At 41.1% G+C, this 22,868-nt stretch overlaps 1 protein-coding gene across 1 annotated transcript; it reads right to left on the bottom strand.

Annotated features, from left to right (window-relative positions):
- Positions 1-478: 478 nt before the first annotated feature.
- TMEM8B (transmembrane protein 8B) lies at positions 479-21,723 on the bottom strand. The gene is made up of 13 exons (XM_053448875.1): positions 21,637-21,723; positions 7,079-7,268; positions 6,774-6,981; positions 6,283-6,416; positions 5,736-6,007; positions 5,255-5,607; positions 4,736-4,832; positions 4,157-4,280; positions 3,639-3,781; positions 3,236-3,414; positions 2,681-2,827; positions 1,869-1,985; positions 479-1,493 (listed from the first exon to the last, which is right to left on the bottom strand). Exons 1-13 carry the CDS (start codon positions 21,701-21,703, stop codon positions 1,158-1,160), a joined length of 2,367 nt encoding a protein of 788 aa, XP_053304850.1. The 5' UTR covers positions 21,704-21,723; the 3' UTR covers positions 479-1,157.
- Positions 21,724-22,868: the final 1,145 nt, after the last annotated feature.

The following is a 22,868-nucleotide window of genomic DNA, read 5'->3' as shown; positions in this document are numbered from 1 at the left end:
CAGTCACTGCCTTCACCCCATTCAATGAAAAATTGGCCAATACTGAAAATCTATGAACCGGGTAACGGAAGCACCACCGCTCTGGCGGTAGGCAGATACTGGGGGTCTCTGGAGTCCTTAGGAATGAGTGTACCCCTGATGTAGTTTATACCAAAGCAATACTTGCCCCAAAACTGCCCTGTCACTTATAACAGTAATTCAATATTCAGCCCCAAATCATTAACCACCGAGCACCGGCCGGCTGTCAATATACCGGAGACACTCTGTGTGTCATTTTCACGTGGTGTAGGTCTGCCGGCGGTGTGCATAACTACTCCCTGTCGGCCGGCGGTGTGCATAACCATCTCCCTGTCTGCCGCCGCTAGGAATAACCACCTCCCTGTCTGCCGGTGGTAGGAATAACCATCTCCCTGTCTGCCGGCGGTAGGAATAACCATCTCCCTGTCTGCCGGCGGTAGGAATAACCATCTCCCTGTCTGCCGGCGGTAGGAATAACCATCTCCCTGTCTGCCGGTGGTAGGAATAACCATCTCCCTGTCTGCCGGTGGTAGGAATAACCATCTCCCTGTCTGCCGGTGGTAGGAATAACCATCTCCCTGTCTGCCGGCGGTAGGAATAACCATCTCCCTGTCTGCCGGCGGTAGGAATAACCATCTCCCTGTCTGCCGGCGGTAGGAATAACCATCTCCCTGTCTGCCGGCGGTAGGAATAACCATCTCCCTGTCTGCCGGCGGTAGGAATAACCATCTCCCTGTCTGCCGGTGGTAGTGATAACTCTCTTCGTGTCTGCCGGTGGTGGGGATAACTCTCTGCCTGCCTGCCGGTTGTAGGTCCAACCCTCTGCCTGTAGGTAGAAAGCTTTCTGCTGCCGTCCCTCCCGCGGGCCACGCTCGCGGTATTAAGAAGATAATAAAGCACGTATTTCCGGTGTTGAGAGGTAACTGCGATCGTTATAATAATAAAGAAGCGTTCCTGGAGAAATCCCCCTAAATCCAAAGGGCCACGGCGGTCAGCCACAGCTATTGTCCAATCACATGCATCCCAGGAATTTCCCCTTTTCTCTGTCCCAATGAGTCTGGAGGTGGGCATCCACAAGCCCGATACCCCCACGGGACCCTCAGACGGGAGTCCGTCCCTCCCTGCGTTCAGCTTCCGTGTCAACTGGTGCAGATGCTGTTTATGGAGACAGATCCAGGATCCACCAGACCCAGCTCCTCCTGCTCGTTCACGCACAGGTGGTACCCGCAGCCCTTCCTCCGGGCCAGAGGGGCCACTCTCCCATCGGGCTTGGCACGTGGCGGCAGGAGGAACCCCACGCTCCCTGCAATCAGCATGTGCCAGATGCTGTGGATATAGAAGTAGTTTTCCTCTGTCTCGACAAAGGCATAGAGGGCCACGGCGGAGCTGGCGATGAGTATCCCCGGGCAGAGGTAGAAGAGCCAGCGCTTCCACGTGGGGGGGTAACAGTGTCGCCTGCGGATGGTCCTGAAAGTCTGCCAACAGAGCAAAAGATTTGGGTGACATTAATCTGGGTAACAGACCCGTGCAGGGGTACATTTCTCCTGGGGTAATAGTGGTCTAGGTGAGTCTTCCGTTCTAGGACCCAACATGCTCCAACGTGTTACTCTCTCTACCTAATGCCCCACCAAGCATGATCCTACCATAGATGCCCCCCCACCCACCGTGGCACCATTATAGCAAGAGGAGAGTAAAAAAATTAAAGCCAACAATATCCCAAAATTACAGATTCCGAACGCCGAGCGCTAGCACTGAATACAAATATACACGTTAACGTGGACACGGGGTACATCCCGGCTTACGGACCCGGGGTTCAGGGCGGAATACGTTATTTGTGCCACTGTTCTTACCCAGGCAACCGCCATAATGCCCACAGCGAACAGGCTGGGCCCCAGGAGGTTCCACAAGCCGTGGCGATCAAGCTGCAGAGCCATAGAGAGAAGCATCGCCCCCAGCAAATACAGCACCTGTTAGAGCAAGGAAACCAGATTAATTCCCGACTGATTATCTGACAGGAAGGAGCAGCATTCCTATCACAGGGCAGGAAGTAAGAGACAAGAAAGAGCAGCACTCCTATCACAGGGCAGGAAGTAAGAGACAGGAAGCAACGGCATTCCTATCACAGGGCAGGAAGTAAGAGACAGGAAGGAGCAGCATTCCTATCATAGGAAAGGAAATGGGAGACAGGAAGGAGCAGCATTCCTATCACAGGGCAGGAAGTAAGAGACAGGAAGGAGCAGCATTCCTAACACAGGGCAGGAAGTAAGAGACAGGAAGGAACAGCATTCCTATCACAGGACAGGAAGTAAGAGAAAGGAAGGAAGTGGGAGACAGGAAGTCGCAGCATTTCTATCACAGGACGAGAAGTAAGAGACAGGAAGGAGCAGCATTCCTATCACAGGACAGGAAATGGGAGACAGGAAGGAGCAGCATTCCTATCACGGGATGGGAAGTAAGAGACAGGAAGGAGCAGCAATTCTATCACATGACAGGAAGTAAGAAAAAGGAAGGAAGTGGGAGACAGGAAGTGGGAGAGAGGAAGGAGCATGATCCATATCACACCACAGGTAGGAGCAGTGTTGATATAACATAACAGGAAATTAGGCTGTGCCTAACAGGAAAGGGATTTGTCGGTTCTCATGAATGTGCCTGCGGGGGTCACCTGTTTGATGATGGGCTGCAGTCTTGCCATGCTGATGACGGTCACCCAAACCGACATGAGGGAGCCCAGGAAGTCACAGAACTGGAGAACGTCATATTCCATGATACAGAAGACCACAATCCCGGGCTGGTCGCAGGCGTGATAGAACTGCACAGAGAGCAAAGGGAATGTAGCCAGTCCCTCACGTGACCCCAAAAAACCCAGCATGTCTATCCTGCTCCGGTGCAGCCTAACCAAACGTGGCACCCCCCCCCCATCAGAGAGCATCTCGCATGAGACACAAACCCAGTGACAGAGTTCTGCAGACCTTCCTTAGATAGTCCTGGACTAGAAAGGTCTAATCGTGGGTTGTGGTGGCCAGTCTCACACCATATGGGGCAGCTGATGTGAAATGCTCAGAGACAGGGCCCAGGGAGCACCAACAAGCTGAGCCACCGCCACCTGCCGTGAGCTTGTGTGAGTCACAAACGATGATGATGCACAAAACCACCGTGAATAGACAGTCTCAGGGTCCTCTACCTACCGGTCGCACCACAGGTGGAATACAACACTCACCGTGGAGAAGAACATGGTGAATATGTAGACGGACGCCTCCAGGAGGTAGTGGCTGCGCAGGGCGATGAGGACAGGGGGCAGGAACATGAGGTTGCTGAGGCACAGGAGCAACGTGGAGAGGAGCTGGAATCCATACGTGAAGGCCTGAGCGTTATCCGTGCAGCCCCAGCCGCTCCAGCCTAGGAGAGCGATATACTAAGCACACTGAAACAAGGCCCGCCACGCACAGCCCCACGGGGCCCGGCCGTAGCATGCAGTCCCCTGGAGGACACGTTACCCACCAGACACAGCACAGGACCACAAGCGCTTCCCGGGGACACCGTGCTTCACACGCAGGCCCCCCTTACCTGCTCTGCACATGCAGGCCCCCGTTACCTGCTCTGCACACGCAGGCCCCCCTTACCTGCTCTGCACTCGCAGGCCGCGTACAGGTAGTTGTTGGTTCGAAGGAGTTTGCACTGTCCGTAGGGGCCGCACTCGTTGATACACGGAGACAGGTAGGTACGCAGGTTCAGCTCAGCACTGACGTTACCGCACGAACGCCACCTGAAACACAGAATGACACGCGGTCACAGGGCAGCACGCTGACCCCAGAGGAACTGTCACAGGGCGGCACTCTGACCCCAAGGGAACTGTCACAGGGAGGCACTCTGACCCCAGAGGAACTGTCACAGAGCGCCACGCTAACCCCAGAGGAACCGTCACAGGGCGGCACTCTGACCCCAGAGGAACTGTCACAGGGCGGCACTCTGACCCCAGAGGAACTGTCACAGGGCGGCACTCTGACCCCAGAGGAACTGTCACAGGGCGGCACTCTGACCCCAGAGGAACTGTCACAGGGCGGCACTCTGACCCCACCAGTCAGACATCGGCCGTTCCAAACAGAGACTCAGGGAGAGAGCACCGGGGCCCCGCACTCACCCGTGTTCCGAGGTACAAAGAGAGCGCAGACTGAGATACCACGTCCCGGTCTGAGGGTACGGAATCCGGAGACGGCTCACGGGATCCGACGTGTTCACGGACAGAGCAAAGCCAGACAGGGAGTCTAAGGGTGAGAAACGTGGAGGCGCCATCAGCACTCAGTGCCACGCAATGTCACGGCCGCCGATACAGAGCAACACGCAATGCCACGGCCGCCGATACAGGGCAACACGCAGTGCCACGGCCGCCGATACAGAGCAACACGCAATGCCACGGCTGCCGATACAGAGCAACACGCAAAGCCACAGCCGCCGATACAGCGCAACACGCAATGCCACGGCCACCGATACAGAGCAACACGCAATGCCACGGCCGCCGATACAGAGCAACACGCAGCGCCACGCCCGCCGATACCTATCATCACGCAAAGTCTCCAATACACACCATCCCATCCAGGGCAACACGCAAAGCTTCCACACCTCAGCAGCCAATACCGATCATGACGCGGCGGGTAACGCATCGCTCGCTCCAAAATACACAAAACGGCCACCGACCCCCCGGGGACACGGAGCCACTGACCTGTCATGCAGGTGACGGAGGTGTTGTCTCCGGACAGCAGAGGGACCCCGTGATTCAGGCATCCGAACACCGTGAGGTTCTCCCCCTGGGCAGAGGACTGAACACAGACATGGAGGGGTGAGGACACGGCGCGATCCAAGCATTACCTCCACTCACATAGCGTCTGCAGATACCGTGGCGCTGTTACCACAGAGTGAAGATTAACATTAAAAGCCACAATCAGAATAACGGGGAGGGGAGGCTGTACCCGAGAGCTTACAATCTATTGGGAGGGTGAGGGGGAATGAGACAGAAGGTGATGGAGACCCTGCGGCCTCAGATTGCATGCACACGCATGCTCTAACACGTAACAGGGTGACCTCACACCTAGAGCACGGACATTCACATGTGTAGCGTGTCTGCAAGCATGTCCCCGGAATGTCACACATCATGCCCCGCTGTGGTCGCGCATCATGCCCCCCCGTGGTCGCGCATCATGCCCCGGCGTGGTCACGCATCATGCCCCGCGCCGTCACTCACGCTGTTCAGCCTGATCTCCAGGTTCAGGACGCCCCCGCTGTCCAGCACGGGCAGGAGGTTGATGCTGAACACGGCCGGCCGCTCGGGGGGAACGGACACGTTGGGGCCGAAGAATATGTAGAAGTGGACGGAGAACGTGTCCAGCTCGTTCCTCAGGGTGGGTCGGATCGGCCAGCAGGACGGCAGGAGGATGGTGCTGTCCGCCCAGGACACGTTACCCGTTAGCAGAGAGACGCCCGGGGAGGGAAGACCCTCTAACGAAGCCAGACCACCCGCCGCTCCGAACGACTGAGGCATGTTCAGAGCAGAGTTGGGGCTGTTAGAAGCCCGAGACAGGCCAGGACGGGAACAGTCTGCAGGGCAACAGATGACACAGATTAGAGCGTCACGCGGAGGGGGGCACGCGGGGCACGCACACAGGGAACACACACGGGGCACACGGCACCCAACATGCATGCAGCCCCCGAGCCCCAGCGCGTACCTTGCAGCTGGGCGGTGAGTTGGAAGTAGATGGCGGAGCCCGCGGAGCCCGTTCTCTCCACCAGCACGTAGTACCAGTGCTGCCACAGGGGCAGGGGCAGGAGCAGCTGGCACCCCGCGGGGGAGGGGCAGTCCTGGCTGGACGAGTTGTGCAGAGGGGGGGCCTTGGCACGGAGTCTCAGGAGCAGGGGGCAGCCATCAGACATGCGCAGCCCGGCGCGGCATCCCAGGAGGCGAACGGCCAACCCCGAGGTGAACTGGGGAATAAATACCCTGCGGGGCAGAAGCAGCGGAAAGGGGAGGAAAAAGCTGCTGGCAAAACACGTGGTTCCTGAGAACGCGGGGAATGAACTCCGTGGGTTGGAAACGTCCTCCCCACCGCTGAGACAGCCAAGCAGTCTCTCATGAGACAGGGAAGATCTCACTTCAGATCTGCCCTGCGTCTTACCCCAATCCCACCCCCCCACGCTACTGACAGAAAGTCCACGCGCGACCCCACGGAAAACTACCCCCGACCCCGGCCAAGAGAGCCGCAGAGCCTCACTCACTTGTACAGGGCAGAGCGATTGTAAGCCGGCAGCATCTGCTCCGTGACGTGTCCCGGGTACAGCACCGGCACACCGACGGCCCTCTGGACAATGAGCTGGGGCTGGAACAAGTACTGGCATTCATCGTGTAACCCCTGAGAGACAGAGACAGGCGGAAGTTACTGAGAGGCACCAAGGGAGCGGGGAGAGACGGGAGCGGGGAGAGACAGCAAGGGAGCGGGGAGAGGCAGCAAGGGAGCGGGGAGAGGCAGCAAGGGGAGACAGCAAGGGAGCGGGGAGAGACGGGAGCGGAAGTTACATTAGAGACACCAATGGAGCAGGAGAGGCAGCAAGACAGCGGGGAGAGACAGAGAGACGGGCAGAAGTTACTCAGAGACAGCAAGGGAGAATCACGGCTAACGCACACCCTCCCCGCCACGTTCGCTCCCTGCCACGTGTGCCCCCCCACGACTGCTCCCCGCGCCCTCCCCGCCACGCGCGCTGACACTTACCTTGATGGTTATCTTCCCCTTGTCCTTTGGGAGATGAGCCGCCAAGAACCAGTCCCCGGGGAGAGGGCTGGTGATGTTGAAGATGCCGGTGGTTCTGTTTGGTAAAGTCCACGTAAGTGTGAGTGTAAATGACCCGGGGACGGCCGTGTCTCGTGGAAAGTGAGCACCTAGAGGGTTGATGACAGGGGGCGCTCCGGCTCGGAAATACCTGCGGGGCAGGAAGATTAAACCCAAAACCAGCCTGATCCACGCATCCACATGCTAACACCACGCCCCCCCACCACTTCCACCCGTGTGGCACTTACACCGTGACGCTGCGGTCGGGGCAGTTATCCCCAAAGGTGCCCCCTTGCTCCTTGAAGGTGATCAGGTTCCACACAGCGATGACCGTGTCCTCCGGGACGTGGAAGTGAAAGAGTTCCACGCTGCCCACGGAACGGAAAGGGTTCAGCTTCCGGGGAGTCCGAGTGAAGTAATCAGTGACAAAAAGCCCGTCTGCAGAGAGAGGAGAGGGACACGTGACGCAGGCCACGCAACAACGCCACGCATCCACCACATGCATCAACCACACGCAGAGCCACACAACAACCACACACATCAACCACACGCAGAGCCGCGCATCAACCACAGGCATCAACTGTGACGGACCCCTCCATCACTGGGGCCCCTGGAGAGGCCTGACTGCCAGCCTCCTCCCTACGGCTATGGGCCCTGACTTCTGTGTGGGGGTACAGGGGGAGCAGTTTCTGCTGATTTTCCCCCATGTACAGGATTTACCAAATTCCCTAAATATTAGAGGCATGAGGACTGTGGATATTGGGGTAGATAGTGAGAAAAGGGGGCAGATAGTGAGAAAAGGGAGAGAGGGGTAAATAGTGAGAAAAGGGGGGAGAGGGGGTAGATAGTGAGAAAAGGGGGGAGAGGGGGTAGATAGTGAGAAAAGGGGGGAGAGGGGTAGATAGTGAGAAATAGGGGAAGAGGGGTAGATAGTAAGAAAGAGGGTAGTGGGAATATTGAAATAAACAAAGAGTGAGAATGAGTGAGAGAATGAATTAATGTGTGGATGAATTGTCTGAATGAGGGAGAGAAGTAATTTGTGAGAATGCATTAATGAATATGTGTAAATGATTTGTGTGAATGAGTGAGAGAATAAATTATTATGTGAATGAATGATAAGTGTGAATTGGTGAGTGACTGTAAAAGTGTTTGTGTGTGTCATATATGTATAATTGATCTGTGGAAAGGCAAAGATGGCAAAAGCAGGGGGTTTGAGCTTTTGGGATAGAGATGGCACAGGCAGGGTGTTTATGGGACAAAGATGGCATAGGACGGGCTGTTTGGGGACAAAGATGGCAAGTCCTATGTGTGTTATCTGGGTGATGGTCAGGATCTATGTGGGCAGTGTGGATGCCAGGGCTGGCTTTGGGGTGTGTAGCCTGTGATCTATGCCTGTAATTTAGGGGTTTTATCTATACATTTAATGCTGAGTTGTTATGTGAACAGCAGTTGATCTATACCTGCAAAGCTGGGTTTTTGTGTTATTCTGTTAATACCTGCTATGCTATGTTTCCATACATTATTTATATATACCTGCAAATACAGGGTTTGTACGTCTTATTCAGTTGATCAATACCTGCAATGCTGTTTTATGTGTTGTTTATTTGATCTATACCTATTTTGTTGTTGCAGGAGCAGAGGGAGTGATTGCATGCTAGGGAGCGTGGAGCGTGGCCCAAGGAAATGTTGGCGTAGGGTCCAATTTATTCAATATGAAATATATTGGCAACAGGGGCTAATATTTAGATATATTGACAGCAGGGTGTAATATATATATATATATACATATATCTACAGCAGGGTGTAATATATATATATATATATCAGCAGCAGGGTGTAATATATATATTGTGTGTTTTGCTGGATATATCCAGCGCTGTGCGTGAGAAATAAATCAGTCTTTGTTTGGTTTACCCTACACTGAGTCTCACACAGTATATACACACACAGTATATATATATATCTACACTCACACGGTATATACACACACAATATATATATATCTACACTCACACAGTATATACACACACAGTATATATATCTATACTCACACAGTATATATACACACAATATATATATATATCTACACTCACACAGTATATACACACAGTATACAGACACAGTATATATATATATACACTCACACAGTATATACACACAGTATACAGACACAGTATATATATATATACACTCACACAGTATATACACACAGTATACAGACACAGTATATATATATATACACTCACACAGTATATACACACAGTATACAGACACAGTATATATATATATACACTCACACAGTATATACACACAGTATACAGACACAGTATATATATATATACACTCACACAGTATATACACACAGTATACAGACACAGTATATATATATATACACTCACACAGTATATACACACAATATATATATATGTCTACACTCACACAGTATATACACACACAATATATATATATCTATACTCACACAGTATATACACACACAATATATATATCTACACTCACACAGTATATACACACACAATATATATATATCTACACTCACACAGTATATACACAATATATATATATATATATCTACACTCACACAGTATATACACACACAATATATATATCTATACTCACACAGTATATATACACACAATATATATATATCTACACTCACACAGTATATACACACACAATATATATATATATCTATACTCACACAGTATATACACACACAATATATATATATATCTACACTCACACAGTATATACACACACAATATATATATATCTATACTCACACAGTATATATACACACACACAATATATATATATCCTCACTCACACAGTATATACACACAATATATATATATCTACACTCACACAGTATATACACACAGTATACAGACACAGTATATATATATCTACACTCACACAGTATATACACACAATATATATATATATATATATATCTACACTCACACAGTATATACACACAGTATACAGACACAGTATATATATATCTACACTCACACAGTATATATACACACACACAATAGATATATATCTACACTTACACAGTATATACACACACACAATATATATATCTACACTCACGCAGTATATACACACAGTATACAGACACAGTATATATATATATATATATATATATATATATACTCACACAGTATATACACACAATATATATATATATATACACTCACACAGTATATACACACACAGTATATATATATCTACACTCACACAGTATATACACACACAATATATATATATCTATACTCACACAGTATATACACACACAATATATATATATCTACACTCACACAGTATATACACACACAATATATATATATCTACACTCACACGGTATATACACACAATATATATATATCTACACTCACACAGTATATACACACAATATATATATATCTACACTCACACAGTATATACACACACAATATATATATATCTACACTCACACAGTATATACACACACAATATATATATATCTACACTCACACAGTATATACACACACAATATATATATATCTACACTCACACAGTATATACACACACAATATATATATATCTACACTCACACAGTATATACACACACACAATATATATATATCTACACTCACACAGTATATATACACACACACAATATATATATATCTACACTCACACAGTATATACACACACACACAATATATATATCTACACTCACACAGTATATACACACACAATATATATATATCTACACTCACACAGTATATACACACAGTATACAGACACAGTATATATATATATACACTCACACAGTATATACACACACAGTATATATATATATCTACACTCACACAGTATATACACACACAATATATATATATCTACACTCACACAGTATATATACACACACAATATATATATATCTACACTCACACAGTATATACACACACAATATATATATATCTATACTCACACAGTATATACACACACAATATATATATATCTACACTCACACAGTATATACACACACAATATATATATATCAACACTCACACAGTATATACACACAATATATATATATCTATACTCACACAGTATATACACACACACAATATATATATATCTACACTCACACAGTATATACACACACAATATATATATATCTACACTCACACAGTATATACACACACAATATATATATATATCTATACTCACACAGTATATACACACACACAATATATATATATCTACACTCACACAGTATATATACACACACAATATATATATATCTACACTCACACAGTATATACACACACAATATATATATATCTATACTCACACAGTATATACACACACAATATATATATATCTACACTCACACAGTATATACACACACAATATATATATATCAACACTCACACAGTATATACACACAATATATATATATCTATACTCACACAGTATATACACACACACAATATATATATATCTACACTCACACAGTATATACACACACAATATATATATATCTACACTCACACAGTATATACACACACAATATATATATATATCTATACTCACACAGTATATACACACACACAATATATATATATCTACACTCACACAGTATATATACACACACAATATATATATATCTACACTCACACAGTATATACACACACAATATATATATATCTATACTCACACAGTATATACACACACAATATATATATATCTACACTCACACAGTATATACACACACAATATATATATATCAACACTCACACAGTATATATACATACACACAATATAGATATATATCTACACTCACACAGTATATACACACACACAATATATATATATCTACACTCACACAGTATATATACACACACACAATATATATATCTACACTCACACAGTATATATACACACACACACACAATATATATATATCTACACTCACACAGTATATACACACAATATATATATATCAACACTCACACAGTATATATACATACACACAATATAGATATATATCTACACTCACACAGTATATACACACAATATATATATATCAACACTCACACAGTATATATACATACACACAATATAGATATATATCTACACTCACACAGTATATACACACAATATATATATATCAACACTCACACAGTATATACACACAATATATATATATCAACACTCACACAGTATATATACATACACACAATATAGATATATATCTACACTCACACAGTATATACACACAATATATATATATCAACACTCACACAGTATATACACACAATATATATATATCAACACTCACACAGTATATATACATACACACAATATATATATATCAACACTCACACAGTATAAACACACACAATATAGATATATATCTACACTCACACAGTATATACACACACACAATATATATATATCTACACTCACACAGTATATACACACACAATATATATATATCTACACTCACACAGTATATATACACACACAATATATATATATCTACACTCACACAGTATATACACACACACAATATATATATCTACACTCACACAGTATATACACACACAATATATATATATCAACACTCACACAGTATATACACAATATATATATATATATCTACACTCACACAGTATATACACACACAATATATATATCTACACTCACACAGTATATACACACAGTATATATATATATCTACACTCACACAGTATATACACACACACAATATATATATATCTACACTCACACAGTATATACACACACACAATATATATATCTACACTCACACAGTATATACACACACACAATATATATATCTACACTCACACAGTATATACACACACACAATATATATATATCTACACTCACACAGTATATACACACACACAATATATATATCTAAACTCACACAGTATATACACACAATATATATATATATCTACACTCACACAGTATATACACACACACAATATATATATATATCTACACTCACACAGTATATACACACACAGTATATATATATCTACACTCACACAGTATATACACACAATATATATATATCCTCACTCACACAGTATATACACACAATATATATATATCTACACTCACACAGTATATACACACAATATATATATATATATACACTCACACAATATATACACACAATATATATATATCTACACTCACACAGTATATACACACAATATATATATATCTACACTCACACAGTATATACACACAATATATATATATCTACACTCACACAGTATATACACACACACAATATATATATCTACACTCACACAGTATATACACACACACAATATATATATCTACACTTACACAGTATATACACACACACAATATATATATCTACACTCACACAGTATATACACACACACAATATATATATCTACACTCACACAGTATATACACACACAATATATATATATCTACACTCACACAGTATATACACACACAATATATATATATCAACACTCACACAGTATATACACACAATATATATATATCTACACTCACACAGTATATATACACACAATATATATATATCTACACTCACACAGTATATACACACACACAATATATATATCTACACTCACACAGTATATACACACACACAATATATATATATCTACACTCACACAGTATATACACACACACAATATATATATCTAAACTCACACAGTATATACACACACACAATATATATATATCTATACTCACACAGTATATACACACACAATATATATATATCAACACTCACACAGTATATACACACAATATATATATATATCTACACTCACACAGTATATACACACACAATAAATATATATCAACACTCACACAGTATATATACATACACACAATATAGATATATATCTACACTCACACAGTATAAACACACACACAATATATATATATATATATCTACACTCACACAGTATATACACACACACAATATATATATATCTACACTCACACAGTATATATACACACACACACACAATATATATATATCTACACTCACACAGTATATACACACACACAATATATATATCTACACTCACACAGTATATACACACAATATATATATATCCTCACTCACACAGTATATATACACAATATATATATATCCTCACTCACACAGTATATACACACAATATATATATATCAACACTCACACAGTATATATACATACACACAATATAGATATATATCTACACTCACACAGTATATACACACAATATATATATATCAACACTCACACAGTATATATACATACACACAATATAGATATATATCTACACTCACACAGTATATACACACAATATATATATATCAACACTCACACAGTATATACACACAATATATATATATCAACACTCACACAGTATATATACATACACACAATATAGATATATATCTACACTCACACAGTATATACACACAATATATATATATATCTACACTCACACAGTATATACACACACAATATATATATATCAACACTCACACAGTATATACACACAATATATATATATCAACACTCACACAGTATATATACATACACACAATATATATATATCAACACTCACACAGTATAAACACACACAATATAGATATATATCTACACTCACACAGTATATACACACACACAATATATATATATCTACACTCACACAGTATATACACACACACAATATATATATCTACACTCACACAGTATATACACACACACAATATATATATCTACACTCACACAGTATATACACACACACAATATATATATATCTACACTCACACAGTATATACACACACACAATATATATATCTAAACTCACACAGTATATACACACAATATATATATATATCTACACTCACACAGTATATACACACACACAATATATATATATATCTACACTCACACAGTATATACACACACAGTATATATATATCTACACTCACACAGTATATACACACAGTATACAGACACAGTATATATATATCTACACTCACACAGTATATACACACAATATATATATATCTACACTCACACAGTATATACACACACACAATATATATATCTACACTCACACAGTATATACACACACACAATATATATATCTACACTTACACAGTATATACACACACAATATATATATATCTATACTCACACAGTATATACACACACAATATATATATATCTACACTCACACAGTATATACACACACAATATATATATATCTATACTCACACAGTATATACACACACAATATATATATCTACACTCACACAGTATATACACACACAATATATATATATCTACACTCACACAGTATATACACACACACAATATATATATATATCTACACTCACACAGTATATATACACACACACAATATATATATATCTACACTCACACAGTATATACACACACAATATATATATATCTATACTCACACAGTATATACACACACAATATATATATATCTATACTCACACAGTATATACACACAATATATATATATCTACACTCACACAGTATATACACACAATATATATATATCTACACTCACACAGTATATACACACAATATATATATATCTACACTCACACAATATATACACACACATAATATATATATCTACACTCACACAGTATATACACACACAATATATATATATCCTCACTCACACAGTATATACACACAATATATATATATCCTCACTCACACAGTATATACACACAATATATATATATCCTCACTCACACAGTATATACACACAATATATATATATCCTCACTCACACAGTATATACACACAATATATATATATCCTCACTCACACAGTATATACACACAATATATATATATCCTCACTCACACAGTATATACACACAATATATATATATCTATACTCACACAGTATTTACACACACAATATATATATATCTACACTCACACAGTATATACACACAATATATATATATCCTCACTCACACAGTATATACACACACACAATATATATATATCTATACTCACACAGTATATACACACACAATATATATATATCTACACTCACACAGTATATACACACAATATATATATATCTATACTCACACAGTATATACACACACAATATATATATATCTACACTCACACAATATATACACACAATATATATATATATCTACACTCACACAATATATACACACACACACAATATATATATATATCTACACTCACACAGTATATACACACAATATATATATATCTACACTCACACAGTATATACACACACATAATATATATATCTACACTCACACAGTATATACACACAATATATATATATCCTCACTCACACAGTATATACACACAATATATATATATCCTCACTCACACAGTATATACACACAATATATATATATATATACACTCACACAATATATACACACAATATATATATATATCTACACTCACACAGTATATACACACAATATACAGACACAGTATATATATATATACACTCACACAGTATATACACACAGTATACAGACACAGTATATATATATATATCTACACTCACACAGTATATACACACAGTATACAGACACAGTATATATATATATATATACACTCACACAGTATATACACACAGTATACAGACACAGTATATATATATATACACTCACACAGTATATACACACAATATATATATATCAACACTCACACAGTATATATACACACACAATATATATATCTACACTCACACAGTATATATACATACACACAATATAGATATATATCTACACTCACACAGTATATACACACAATATATATATATATATACACTCACACAGTATATACACACACAATATATATATATATCTACACTCACACAGTATATACACACACAATATATATATATCTATACTCACACAGTATATACACACACACAATATATATATATATCTACACTCACACAGTATATACACACACACAATATATATATCTACACTCACACAGTATATACACACACACAATATATATATATCTACACTCACACAGTATATACACACAATATATATATATCTACACTCACACAGTATATACACACAATATATATATATCCTCACTCACACAGTATATACACACACAATATATATATATCTACACTCACACAGTATATACACACAATATATATATATCTACACTCACACAGTATATACACACAATATATATATCTACACTCACACAGTATATACACACACACAATATATATATCTACACTCACACAGTATATACACACACACAATATATATATCTACACTCACACAGTATATACACACACACAATATATATATATCCTCACTCACACAGTATATACACACACACAATATATATATCTACACTCACACAGTATATACACACACACAATATATATATCTACACTCACACAGTATATACACACACACAATATATATATCTAAACTCACACAGTATATACACACACACAATATATATATATCTACACTCACACAGTATATACACACACACAATATATATATCTACACTCACACAGTATATACACACACACAATATATATATATCTACACTCACACAGTATATACACACACACAATATATATATCTACACTCACACAGTATATACACAATATATATATATATATCTACACTCACACAGTATATACACACACACAATATATATATATATCTACACTCACACAGTATATACACACACACAATATATATATATCTACACTCACACAGTATATACACACACACAATATATATATATATCTACACTCACACAGTATATACACACACACAATATATATATATCCTCACTCACACAGTATATACACACAATATATATATATATATATCTACACTCACACAATATATACACACACACACAATATATATATATATCTACACTCACACAGTATATACACACAATATATATATATCTACACTCACACAGTATATACACACAATATATATATATCCTCACTCACACAGTATATACACACAATATATATATATCCTCACTCACACAGTATATATACACAATATACAGACACAGTATATATATATATATATACACTCACACAGTATATACACACAGTATACAGACACAGTATATATATATATATACACTCACACAGTATATACACACAATATATATATATCAACACTCACACAGTATATATACATACACACAATATAGATATATATCTACACTCACACAGTATATACACACAATATATATATATCTACACTCACACAGTATATACACACAATATATATATATCAACACTCACACAGTATATACACACAATATATATATATCAACACTCACACAGTATATATACATACACACAATATATATATATCAACACTCACACAGTATAAACACACACACAATATATATATATATCTACACTCACACAGTATATACACACACACAATATATATATATATATATCTACACTCACACAGTATATACACACACACAATATATATATATCTACACTCACACAGTATATACACACACAATATATATATATCTACACTCACACAGTATATATACACACAATATATATATATCTACACTCACACAGTATATACACACAATATATATATATCCTCACTCACACAGTATATACACACAATATATATATATCTACACTCACACAGTATATACACACACACAATATATATATCTACACTCACACAGTATATACACACACAATATATATATATCTACACTCACACAGTATATACACACACAATATATATATATATATATCTACACTCACACAGTATATACACACAATATATATATATCTACACTCACACAGTATATACACACACACAATATATATATCTACACTCACACAGTATATACACACACACAATATATATATCTACACTTACACAGTATATACACACACACAATATATATATCTACACTCACACAGTATATACACACACACAATATATATATCTACACTCACACAGTATATACACACACACAATATATATATATCTACACTCACACAGTATATACACACACACAATATATATATCTACACTCACACAGTATATACACAATATATATATATATATCTACACTCACACAGTATATACACACACAGTATATATATATCTACACTCACACAGTATATACACACAGTATACAGACACAGTATATATATATCTACACTCACACAGTATATACACACAATATATATATATCCTCACTCACACAGTATATACACACAATATATATATATCTACACTCACACAGTATATACACACAATATATATATATATCTACACTCACACAGTATATACACACACATAATATATATATCTACACTCACACAGTATATACACACACAATATATATATATCCTCACTCACACAGTATATACACACAATATATATATATCCTCACTCACACAGTATATACACACAATATATATATATCCTCACTCACACAGTATATACACACAATATATATATATACACTCACACAATATATACACACAATATATATATATATATCTATACTCACACAGTATTTACACACACAATATATATATATCTACACTCACACAGTATATACACACAATATATATATATCCTCACTCACACAGTATATACACACAATATATACCGTATTGGCTCGAATATAGGCCGCACTTTTTTCCCCCACTTTAAGTTTTTAAAGTGGGGGTGCGGCCTATATTCGGGCTCTAGCGCCCGACGCCCGGGACATGCAGTCCCGGGCGCCGGGCAGGCAGCGGGGTTAAGATACAGATCCCCCGCAGCGGTGCAGGGGACCTGCATCCTTCTCTGCTCAGACAGCCTCCCCTGCCAGCACTTCCCACGGGGGGGGGTGCCGGCACGGGAGGTTATCTAAGCGTTTTACCTCTGCCCACCCCCGACTTACCGGAGCAGACTCCCGGGTGTCTTGCGGGGCCGGCGGGAGACATTTACGCAATACGCAAATGCAACTTCCGGTAACGGTACCGGAAGTTGCATACGCGTATTGCGTAGATGTCCCTCGCCGGCCCTGAAGACACCCGGGAGTCTGCTCCGGTAAGTCGAGGAGGGGGGGCAGAGGAGGACAGCGGCAGCGTATCGCGGGGAGGGAGGACAGCGGCAGCGTATCGCGGGGAGGGAGGACAGCGGCAGCGGATCTCGGGGAGGGAGGACAGCGGCAGCGGATCTCGGGGAGGGAGGGCAGCGGATCTCGGGGAGGGAGGGCAGCGGATCTCGGGGAGGGAGGGCAGCGGATCGCGGGGAGGGAGGACAGCGGCAGCGTATCGCGGGGAGGGAGGACAGTGGCAGCGTATCGCGGGGAGGGAGGACAGTGGCAGTATATCTCGGGGAGGGAGGACAGCGGCCGCGTATCTCGGGGGGGAGGACAGTGGCAGCATATCTCGGGGAGGGAGGACAGTGGTAGCATATCTCGGGGAGGGAGGACAGTGGCAGCATATCTCGGGGGGGAGGACAGTGGCAGCATGTTTTTTTTGGTGCTTTTTTAAAGAAAAAAAACTTTTTCTTTAAAAAAGCACCAAACTTTTAGGGTGCGGCCTATATACGGGTGTGGCCTATATCCGAGCCAATACGGTATATATATCTACACTCACACAATATATACACACACACACAATATATATATATATCTACACTCACACAGTATATACACACAATATATATATATCTACACTCACACAGTATATACACACAATATATATATATCCTCACTCACACAGTATATACACACAATATATATATATCCTCACTCACACAGTATATACACACAATATATATATATATATACACTCACACAATATATACACACAATATATATATATCAACACTCACACAGTATATACACACACATAATATATATATCTACACTCACACAATATATACACACAATATATATATATATCTACACTCACACAGTATATACACACACACAATATATATATCTAAACTCACACAGTATATACACACAATATATATATATCTACACTCACACAGTATATACACACACATAATATATATATCTACACTCACACAGTATATATACACACACACAATATATATATATCTACACTCACACAGTATATACACACACACAATATATATATCTATACTCACACAGTATATACACACACACAATATATATATCTAAACTCACACAGTATATACACACAATATATATATATCTACACTCACACAGTATATACACACACACACACACAATATATATATGTATATATATATATATAGTCACACACAGTATATATATATATATATATATATACACTCACACTGTATACACACACACAGTATATATATATATACACACACAGTATATATACACACAGTATATATACACTCACACTCACACTGTATACACACACATAGTATTTATATAGATCTACACTAACACTGTATACACACACAGTATATATATATATATATATATATATATATATATACACATACACACTCACACTGTATACACACAGCTGCCCCGAACGTTCCACTCACGCAATGAAAAGTGGATTCAGCACCATGGAGAGAGGCAGCTCTTCACACCGCCCCCCCCGCACCCTACTGCCCCCAAACATACCCCTACATTACATATCCCCGACCCCCCCCCCGGCCCTCACCCGCCAGCCCGGCCAGCAGCAGCACGAAGTACCCGGGGCCCCCGGAGCCGCCTCCCCGCAGCCTCATCCCGAACAATGCGCTCTCGCACCGGCCGCCGCGTGACATCACCAGCCGGGTGGGTGGGGCAGCGGACCAACGCCGCAGCGGATTGGCAGAGGGGGCTGTCACTCACAGGGCTATGTCCTGATGTTTGGCATAGTGGCCGCAAAGACTGCGCGAGGGACCCAACAGAGACCCCCAAAATGCAGCATGAGACACCCACAGAGACGCCAAAATACAGCATGAGAGACCCCAAAATACAACATGAGAGACCCCCCCACAGAAACCCCAAATACAGCATAAGAGAGTCCCCTAAAGAGACCCCAAAATAGAGCATGAGAGACCCCCCCCACACACAGAGACCCAAAATACAGCATGAGTGTTTGGTATATGTGACAGGGGGTATGTGGGGGTCTCTGTCAGTTGGGGTATTGGTATTTGTGACAGGGGTATGTGGGGGTCTCTCTATGAGTTGGTGTATTGGTATTTGTGACAGGGTATGTGGGGGTCTCTCTGTCAGTTGGGGTATTGGTATTTGTGACAGGGTATGTGGGGGTCTCTCTGTCAGTTGGGGTATTGGTATTTGTGACAAGGGGTATGTGGGGGTCTCTCTGTCAGTTGGGGTATTGGTATTTGTGACAGGGGTATGTGGGGGTCTCTCTATGAGTTGGGGTATTGGTATATGTGACAGGGGATATGTGGGGGTCTCTGTCAGTTGGGGTATTGGTATATGTGACAAGGGGTATGTGGGGGTCTCTGTCAGTTGGGGTATTGGTATTTGTGACAGGGTATGTGGGGGTCTCTATGAGTTGGGGTATTGGTATATGTGACAGGGGGTATGTGGGGGTCTCTCTGTCAGTTGGGGTATTGGTATATGTGACAGGGGGTATGTGGGGGTCTCTGTCAGTTGGGGTATTGGTATATGTGACAGGGGTATGTGGGGGTCTCTCTATGAGTTGGGGTATTGGTATATGTGACAGGGGTATGTGGGGGTCTCTGTCAGTTGGGGTATTGGTATATGTGACAGGGGGTATGTGGGGGTCTCTCTGTCAGTTGGGGTATTGGTATATGTGACAGGGGGTATGTGGGGGTCTCTGTCAGTTGGGGTATTGGTATATGTGACAGGGGTATGTGGGGGTCTCTCTATGAGTTGGGGTATTGGTATATGTGATAGGGGTATGTGGGGGTCTCT

This window comes from Spea bombifrons, chromosome 1, assembly GCF_027358695.1.
Source record: "Spea bombifrons isolate aSpeBom1 chromosome 1, aSpeBom1.2.pri, whole genome shotgun sequence".
NCBI classification, from domain to species: domain Eukaryota; kingdom Metazoa; phylum Chordata; class Amphibia; order Anura; family Pelobatidae; genus Spea; species Spea bombifrons.
The sequence above is the reverse complement of the archived record's forward strand: the minus strand, read 5'-3'. Positions and strand labels throughout refer to the sequence as shown.